Source organism: Agrilus planipennis, unplaced genomic scaffold (genome assembly GCF_000699045.2).
Source record: "Agrilus planipennis isolate EAB-ADULT unplaced genomic scaffold, Apla_2.0 scaffold32, whole genome shotgun sequence".
Classification (NCBI taxonomy): Eukaryota; Metazoa; Arthropoda; class Insecta; order Coleoptera; family Buprestidae; genus Agrilus; species Agrilus planipennis.
In genome coordinates this window covers 835,728-845,417 of record NW_020439506.1, presented here as the reverse complement: position 1 = coordinate 845,417, position 9,690 = coordinate 835,728, and the positions used below count along the sequence as shown (strand labels likewise).

The 9,690-nt window shown below is 30.9% G+C and overlaps 2 protein-coding genes across 3 annotated transcripts in view; one reads left to right on the top strand and one right to left on the bottom strand.

Moving 5' to 3' along the window:
• Positions 1-8,329, top strand: part of LOC108733669 — an 8,955-nt gene extending 626 nt beyond the window's left edge. Inside the window, exons 2-8 of one of the 2 annotated variants that reach the window (XM_025979191.1) lie at positions 2,300-2,488; positions 2,546-2,758; positions 2,825-2,941; positions 3,694-3,805; positions 3,867-4,126; positions 6,938-7,187; positions 7,255-8,329. In XM_025979191.1, coding sequence (XP_025834976.1) covers positions 2,317-2,488; positions 2,546-2,758; positions 2,825-2,941; positions 3,694-3,805; positions 3,867-4,126; positions 6,938-7,187; positions 7,255-7,864 — 1,734 coding nt within the window. In that variant the 5' untranslated portion in view covers positions 2,300-2,316 and the 3' untranslated portion in view covers positions 7,865-8,329. The remainder of the gene's footprint in view (positions 1-2,299; positions 2,489-2,545; positions 2,759-2,824; positions 2,942-3,693; positions 3,806-3,866; positions 4,127-6,937; positions 7,188-7,254) is intronic. The other variant, XM_025979190.1, reaches the window with a different exon arrangement.
• LOC108733670 (protein SHQ1 homolog) lies at positions 4,179-5,965 on the bottom strand. Its single transcript, XM_018464930.1, has one exon. The coding sequence runs from the start codon at positions 5,582-5,584 to the stop codon at positions 4,247-4,249; it is 1,338 nt and encodes a 445-aa protein (XP_018320432.1). The 5' UTR covers positions 5,585-5,965; the 3' UTR covers positions 4,179-4,246.
• Positions 8,330-9,690: the final 1,361 nt, after the last annotated feature.

The following is a 9,690-nucleotide window of genomic DNA, read 5'->3' as shown; positions in this document are numbered from 1 at the left end:
GCGATAAAAGTATTGTACCTTCTGGTACCACCCTTGTTTGTATCTTAAAAAGCGTAATCGATTTCTCCAAGTTTACACTGAATAAATAAATGTTCAGTCTATTCCCGTATGTGTAGTTTGTTTTTTAAATTCTAAAAGTAGCCGTGATTTACAGATATGCAAACGTTCTTTTTTTTTCATTTTAAAGAATGTAAATAAGTTGCGACTCTGTTTTTATAAAGATATTCTTATTTATTTTATTTGATGTATATATTAATAATGCATTTAGGTATTTTTTTTATTAAAAGAAAACAGGTCAAACAAGTACCTAATACATATTTATGTATTTCGAATTCTAAATTTAAGTATTATATACTCATGGTTGCTTGGAGGAAAACATTATCGTAAACTTGTTGGTTAAAATGTTTTTATTATTTTTTTATTTGATTCTTTTTTAAACAAAACTGACATTTAATTAGGAATCAAATGTACATACGTTTGTACTATATTTATAAAGAAGCTAGCACTTACGTTAATTACATAAAAATAAAACAGGCAATAAACATTTTATCCATAAAAGGTACTCAACCCATTTAATATAAGGTCATTTGTTTTTGTAAAAATTTCTGTATAGTTTGTGTGCTTGTGTCATTGAAATTAGACTTTCATCAGTAGGTATCTAGTATTATTTGACATCATATCTACTTATGCTTCATATGATTAATATTAGGTATGTGTATTCTAGGTACTTGCTCTTGTTGGTACATTTTTCTCGTATGTACTTCATATCATATGTGTTAAATTAGAATATACAGATATGTGTGACATTCCATTCTATTTTCCTTTAATCTTATGTATTTTATCAGTATACAGAGTCATTAGAACCAGGGAAATAGTCGATTAAGGGTATTTAAAATTTCCGGTTTTACAGGCTATTGTTTATTAACTTTTTTCGTCTGTATGCATCACAATCACGTTCACAGTTGTAATAGAAAGCCTATCTCTTAAAAAAAGTTTAAAGGAAACAGTTGCTACAATAGGTATTGCTGTTTTCTATTACAATATTAATCATGTAATTTTCTGCTACAACGTAAATCAGTAAGAGAATAAATAAATACGAAAGTTACAAAAATGTGGGGAAATAATTGTTATTTTTAAATTTGTGATTAATTTTGGTTATTATGTAATTCCTGTAAACGAGGATGCTTTGGGGGTTGTAGGTCTACAAATTTTGCCAGGATTAAAATACCCTAAAGTTGAGATTCTAAATATATGAACGTGGAAATTTCTGTTTTTTTTTCACTATTTATTATAATAGGGAGGGAGGACAAAATTTCATCATTTGAAGGTTACTGTGCTACAGCACAAAATAAAAATAATTTATGGTACTAATTGAATCCAGGTACTCGAGTCTGTCACGAGGATGCCTCAGATTCGATTCCCGGCCGATGCATTTTTTTATTTTTTTTTTTGTTACAATTAGGTAACATATTGGGTCTAGCAAATGTTAATTTTAGAAATTATGGCCAACCTGATTGTTTGGTAATTTTATTTTAATAGTATCATAAAGCACATTAACTGTTGTATTATTCATCATCATCATCATAAGGTCGTCAGTCCTAAGACTGGTTGAACACGCATCTTCGCTCTTTCCTATCCTGCGCTAATCTTCGCATTTCCCTAAAGCTAGAATAACCCATATCCTTAACTATTTGCAAATAGTAATCTAATCTAGGTCTACTTCTACCCCTCCTAACTTCCGTTTCTACCCCTAATATGTCTCTGACTAGCTCTTCATGCCTGAGAAGGTGTCCTACCAACCTAACTCGCCTATTTCTTATTGACTTCAATAGAGTCTACTGTTCTCTAACTCTTTCTAATACCTCTTCATTTCTAACCTTCTCTATCCACGGTGTCCTCATCATTTGCCTGTTCACCACATTTCAAACGCTTCTAATCTTTTCTTCTCCGTTTCGCTCACTGTCCATGTTTAGCACCCGTACAGCGCTGTGTTCCAAACATACACCTTTAACAATCTTTTTCGAATTTCTAAATTAACCGTTCGCGAGCATAGACTTCTTTTTATTGCGCTATCCTCTACTTTATATCCCTACTACTTCTTCCGTCCTGACTTATCTGACTTCCTAGATATCTAAAATCGGCCACTTCTAATTTTTCGTCTCCTATCTTTATATTCGCTCTTTCTCTACTTTTCATTCCCTTGCATTATTCATCATATTATTTATTTATAATAAGAATAGACTTAATTTTACAATTTTATATACTATTAGTTTTTAAATTGAGGTTTTTCTTCTTTGAGGAATAGATAGTTTCATAATGACACAAAATATGGACCAAGAACAAGTTGTTATGACTCCTAAATGCAAGACTGCTAACTCTACCGTGCTAGTTATTGAACGAAAAAAAGTCCAGGCAACAAACAATGATAAAGTTCATGTAGCTGGAGGGGATCATACGGGAATTGTTATAAACAAAGAAGTAGTGGCAGGTACTTTTTATTTTATCATATTTCTTAAAGAAAACGAAAATAAACGTTGTTTTTCAGTAAATGGTGAAGTACAACAGCCTGCGCAATTATCTTTAGAATTTCGAGTTTTTCTAGTCAATAGTCATACAGGTAAACACACTCAAGAATCTCGCACACTTCGCTATTGGTTTAGGGAACTTCCCGAAAAGGGAGAACTTACAAATTCTGAAAATGCTTCAGTTGCTCAAGAATTTTTTAGGGAACTGGTTTCCCCGCAGGAATTTCCCAGAGGTAGATATTTCATTATAAATTTTACATTAATAAAAACTATGAAGTACAATCTTTTTTGTTTTCCAGATTATGTAGGATTTATAAAAAAAATAATGAAGTTAATGCAGCACAATTACAGAACAATAAACAAATTGGAGTTAGAATTAAAACAACTGGAGGCAACAGAAGTTCCAAACAGACCCTGTAAGTTATCGCTTATTTTTATTTATTTATTTTTCATCTCATTTTACCCTCATATTTACCACAATTGTTTATTATAGCTCAACCTGGCTATCTTCATATACAACTAGGTTCCAACCTGTCTTCTGCAGGTTTGGTGATATTTTAAACTTTTAGATTATCAGTGATTTAACACTTAACACAATAAATGCATGTACATTGCATTATTACTACACATTATTACTTATAGGAGAAACACTACAAGAAAATGAATGCCGTGTTTTGCTATTAATTTCTCTACTTTATTTTACTATAGGTAGTATGGCAATGAGCAGGTACATTGAGGTGATCCTGCAGAGAAGCCTGCAATAAATGTTCTTTTAAAAAGTTGAAAATATGAATTTAAATTATAATCGAAACGTTTTCTCTTCTAATTGACAAATCATTAAAATGAGTACTTACTTATGAAGCATTGTAGTCATAAGAAGTCGTAAAAGTTTTTGTTGTTGCACAAAGCTATATAAATGCATTTTTAATGTTGATTGCCTTCTTTGGACTTACACTGCATGAAAATAGAACTACAAATTTTTTAGAAAAAGAAAGCCAAGATTGTCACTTAAAAAAATCAACTCACATAACATTTAGAAAATAATTGATACGCATTTGAGATAGAGAAAAAAACTAACAAAATTCTGAGGATTTTGTTTATTTTTTGTCATGAAATTATGAAAGTAATTGATTGAGAAGGATTATTTCTAAATGCTTTGTTTTTTCAGTATCAGCTGATGAAAGTATATTAGGCACTGTTGCAATTTTAACTACAGAAAAACTTCTGGAAATCATTGAATCTTCTTATCCCAATCCAGTTGTTATTTCTGAGATTGCTAAGTAAGAATTTTTTAACTATTTCAATTGATTAAAGTATTATGATAATAACAATGAATTTTAGAGAACATGGTTGGGACGAAGAAGAAATTTCAGCCTGTCTTGCGGAATTACAAAACAGAGGGCTAATTAAATCAATGGAACACGGCGCTTTTACTCGTCAACAGTCGCAAGATGCCCAGGTTACAGTGGTCAAACAAATGCCGACAATTGCCAGTGCTCATCAGCCTACAATTGCTATAATTACCGCACAATATTGCGAAAAAATTGCAGTGGACGCAATGATAGAAAATAAAGAGACCTTCGTACGATACACAACAATTGGTGAGCATTAATTAACTTCAAATTTAAAATTTTTAATGGCCCCAGAAAATTATTTTAATAACAAGTACTATTTTGAAATTAAAAACAAAATTTATTTTATAAATCTTACAAAATATAAATTTAACTTATTTCTTTGTGTTCTGAAATTGATGTGCAATCTGGCTCTGATTCAGTAGAAATGTCTGTTTCACTGCTTACTTCATCATCTGAATCTGTTTCGTCGGTTTCACTATTTAGCGTGAGTCTTTTTATCTTTTCTTCTAAATTATCTTCACACAACAAAGCCCTTTCAATGCTCTCAAGATCTAATCCTAGATCACATTTTCTTATTACGATTTTTTCTAATTCATCGTTTAGATTGTTCCAAAATTTTTCATCTCGTTGCATTACGTAAATTATATAATCCTTTATGTAGAGATTATTCAGAACATATCTCATACAACTACCTCCTAAAAATATGTCATACATATTTATTAGACATTTCGTTATTTGTTTTGGTCCTAATTGAAATAAACATTTTAGGTCTTTCAAAATAGATTCACTCAAATTAAATTCACGATACAAGGGATAAATTAAGCTTCTTCTAAAGGCTGATATCACTGCTTCCTTCAAAGTTAAAAATCCTTCAAACCAGCAAAGTGTTGCACTTAATTTACATATTGTCCATCCTGATTCACAGGTCCCTTCAAAATAGGTTGTCCTTCTATCATAACAGTATCCATATAATATATCTACTAAGCCATTTCGGCAAAAACATTCTTCTTCATCAGTGAGACTATACTGTATGTTGTGTAACTCTTTTAAAAAATCTAATTCTCTATCATTAAATTGAATATCAGTCTTTGAAATGCAAGGCAATTTTAAATTGATAAATTCTTTAATTTCTTCATTTTCACAAAAGTCTGCTATGTAGTGGTCTGGTGAAAATTTTTGTTTTTCTTCTTGAATTCGTAAAGTTCTTCTTGTCTGAAGATCAGTTTTAAATGGATCTACTTCAAATACATCTTTAAATTCAGAACTCACAAATTTAAAATTATAGCCCCCACGTAAACCAAACCCGTACCTGCCAGTATGTAAATCATCTTTATAAAGATCTTCGCTGTTATCGTCACTTGTAGATGAACTTAAAATTTCAATTTTTCTTTCTCCACTGTTTACAACAACCTTTTTCTCCAAAAGTTTTGTAATCAGGTCCAAATCTGGGAAAAATTCACCTGGAATAGCCTTGTCATAAGTAAAACTGAATTCTCCTTTATCTGTGTCGAAAGCACTGTGAAAATTATCATTTTCTTCCAAAATACCAGGCAATTTAAGTCGCAGGTAATATGGCGAACATGTAAACAAAAAGTTGTCACCTTCAACATTCACGTCCAGTTCTTTTAACGAACAGTACGGAGCACGAATGTTGATTGTTACAGTGTTTTCATCTTGCTTGAGTGAAAAACGTGGAGTTATCATTGTAAAATATACTTTTCATATTAATAACATGCCGATGATAATGTAAGGTTAGGTCTTTCGACATAACCACAACTAAAATGTCATCGTATGATAGTGGCTATATAATAGCAAGTGGTTAAATAGCTGCTAAATGAAATAAAAGTAAAATAATTATTGCAATTATTCATTATTTAAATTTATTTTACATTAAAAGAATAGGCAGTTACAGTAAAAAATTTAAGCCTTAAGTATTCACAGTCTTAAAAATAATGTGAAAATCGAATAAGAAACAAGAAAGACGCCTAAAGTAAAACATAATTATCTTTTTGAATTTTTTAAAAGTAGAGAAGCTTTTAATTATTTTATATACAATAACAGGTCCCGCCAATAGTCCAACAGGTGATGCTCCTGTATCTCGATTTGGTAAGGTGTTTTTAAAGTGCCAAAGTTTGCTTGGGACTAGCAATATATTTACAAAGTGCACTTTACTATTATACATACATATTTGTATTTTCACTATTGTCTTTTCGTTTGTGTAAATACACATTTATACACAGCTTTGACATTCTGCGTACCATAATATCAAATTTGTGTGTGGTTTTGTGTTGTGTTATTTAAATATACATGTAATTTGTAGCACATATGCGTTAATTTTTTTTGTAGTTCAGTCTTTTGTTTGTCATTAAGCATTTTAAAGTATTTTACTACATGACGCGACATTTACAAAATTAATTATTTTGTATATTAATTTAAATTTAGATAAAATGAAAGGGTCATGAACTATATTCAATATTTATGCTTAAATTTGCTTATTGGCCGAGCATAGCTGATTCATTAGTTATGCGTACACGAACGTTTTTATGATTAAATTTGAGGTGTTGGATAGTAAAGTTTTCACCGTTTTGCATGAAAACATTGGGTAAAAAACAAAGATCACATACTGTCCACATTCATTTTATATTACTTCGTGAATCTTTATCTAATAGAAATAAATTATTTCTATAAGCCTTGGTAAACCGTGCTAATTTATGGTATTTTGAATACTGTTCATATGTAATGTCATAACCCAAGTTTGAAAAAGTTAGAGAAATTGACCTGTATATATTGTGGTTTGAAAACAAGGAACTAAGTACCTATTAATACGTCTCATCGACTTATTGTAAATTTAATACACTATAAATTAGCATAGTTTATTTAGGATTACAGAAAATTAGCACAGCTTACTTAAGCTTATAGAAGTAATGTATTTTAATTAGATGAAAATTTATGATTTAAAATAACATTCTCAGTTAAGGTAGGACGGAATACATTTGAATTGTTGAAGTAATTTTATTTACACAGGCGTTTCTTATTAATTTCCTTTTATTCTTTTAGGAGAATCGAATGTTTATACACTGGGTAATATTGGAGCGCATCGTGTGGTGTGTACAAAACTACCAACTGTGGGACACACTAGGGAAGCCATGACCGCGGCGGGAAATACAACGACGAGATTATTAGGGACTTTCCAAAAGGTGGAATATATTTTCCTAGTCGGGGTAGGTGGAGGGGTGCCGCACTATACCGATTACAATAAGCACGTCAGATTGGGCGACGTTGTCGTTTCTTACCCCATTAAGGATAAGTAAGTAAATAATTTTGTTTCTTTGATAGGGAAAAAATCTTTTAACTAATTTTATTTCTAATTTCAGGGTTATTTACATTTATTGTAATGATGCTAAAAAGGTAGACAAAGTTTGCGAGTTCGACATGAAACCGTACAGCTCTCCGAGTTTGAATCTTCAACAAATCGCAAGAAATCTCAAATTTTCGGCAGAATCGCATTCGAACGAGAATCCTCCGTGGTTGACTTATATCAATCATGGTTTAAAGAGTCTTAATTCAACTCAGGAACAAGATTTTAATCCACCCAGTAAAGAAACAGATAAACTTTACATGGCCATTGGCGAGAAAGATCTTATCGAAGTCGCACATCCTGAACCACTTGAAAATACCTTTAGAAGGCAAGAGGGTTGTCCTAAAATACATCTGTCACCGATTGCAGCGGGGCGACAGGTGGTTAGGGATGACCAATTACGTCAACAATTTGCGTCCACGGTAGGGGCGTTAGCCTTCGACTGTGAATACGACGCAGTCATCGAATCCATTCTAGGGAACTGCAAAGAGAGTTTTATCTGTGTCAGAGGTATTTCCGACTATCGAGACGGACTTAGAAGGAAAGAATGGCAACCATACTCTTCATTGGTGGCTGCTAGCGTTATGAAAGCTATTATTTGTGGCATGGAACCGCCTACTCTTTAAAAATTGACATTTGAAAGAAAAGGTATTTATTAAACTGGGCTAAAATTAGTATCTGTTGAGAGTTTTTATGGTGCTAATTTTAGTGTTGGTTTTAATAAATAACGAGAAAAGGAAAAGAAAATTAAGTTACCAGTCTAGATTAAGGTTCTAAGTTTCCTGAATTTATTATTAGGTTTTTAATGTACATTTTGAAAATGCTCCGTGTAATTGCCTTTATAATAACTATTCTTTTTGGAGGAGAAAAAGAGATCTCACTGAAAATTTGTTTTAATAAAAGGCAAATAAGTAATATTTATAATCACCATTTTACTATTTTAATCTTGTTGCCCGGTTTTGGCCTATGAAAAGACAATATCTAATAGTTTTAAAGAAAAAAATGTGAGATCAAATTATTTTAATAAGTTACCTACTTGCAATTATTTAGAATGATAAAATTTGATCTCGTCAAGCATTTTAAATTGGATTCCAAAGTTTTTTGACTGAATTAACTTTCTGTGATCATTGGCTTAAAGTAAAACAAAAAAGAGAATAATAGAAAGCACAGATATTAAATAGTTAATAGATAGGTAAAAATCAACTACTGACCTTGATATTTAATATAAAGTTTTTATTAATAAATATTTTTTTGGTATGGTACTAACGTTTTAGTAGTATATACAGGGTGTTTAGGAAAAAACCCATTTGATTTAACATGAGTTAGTTCATCATCATAAGGTCGTCAGTCCAAAGACTGGTACAAAACACACCCCCACTCCATCTGAGCTAGGATTAGCATTTCTTGAAAACTAACATCCCACATTCTTAATTGCGAATAGTAATCTAATCTAGATCTTCCCCTGAACGTCGTTATGCCTGTTTCTGCTTCGTGCCTCCGAAGGTGTCCTACCTTGTTTACTTCCATATCGTCCCTTATTCTACTTTTTCTTATCCATGGTACTTTCATAACATCACATCTCAAACGCCGCACCCACCGAACACGTTTCGCACATTTACAGAGTCGTACTTTTAATCTTTTTCGAATATTCAAATGAATCGTTCAAGAGCACAAATGTAATTTTCTATTGTTAAAAACGACTCGGCTCTGCAGTATTCTTTGCTTTAGGTTTCCCACTATTTCCATTCAGACATGATTTATTGAAACGTGGCGAAATTGAAATATTTTAAAATTCATAATCGCTATACGGAAAAGTAGAAAGAGAAATAAGTCTAAGAATGGGTGTTTTTGGAATATCATGTATATTTTGTGTTCCTTTCGATATTTTGTACTGTGACACATTCGCCATATTGTTTGTTTTTTTAAATAATTTATTTTTAATATCTCTGTATAATATGTTTATTTATTTTATATGTTAATAGTAATACACCTAAATTCATGTAGTTAGTTTATTTTTTGTTTTACGTTTCCCTTACATTATATTTTACTATTTTCAATAATAATAATGCAAAAGAAAATAAACAGTTCAACTTCGAATACATAAAACTGCCGTTAAATAATGTTGAATAATTTATACTGCAAGACTACATTATACAATAATTTTTACAGTCTTTATATGTATTAAATGAAGCACATTATCTGGTTTGTAAGTTACAATTTTTTCAGAAAAAATATTGAATATATGTTAACTGGTATATAACAAATATTGTACAAGTCTGTTGTTGCATTTATAAAAGAAGAGTAGTCTATTGAAAATTTATTGTAGTTATAAACAGAATGATAAGTAAATAGTGGTAAAGTACAAAATTGTTGTTTATTTTTGTAGTTTTTATCCCTATGGCTTTTAGTTACATTATTTCCTAATTCCTAATAATCGAATTAAATATCTCAT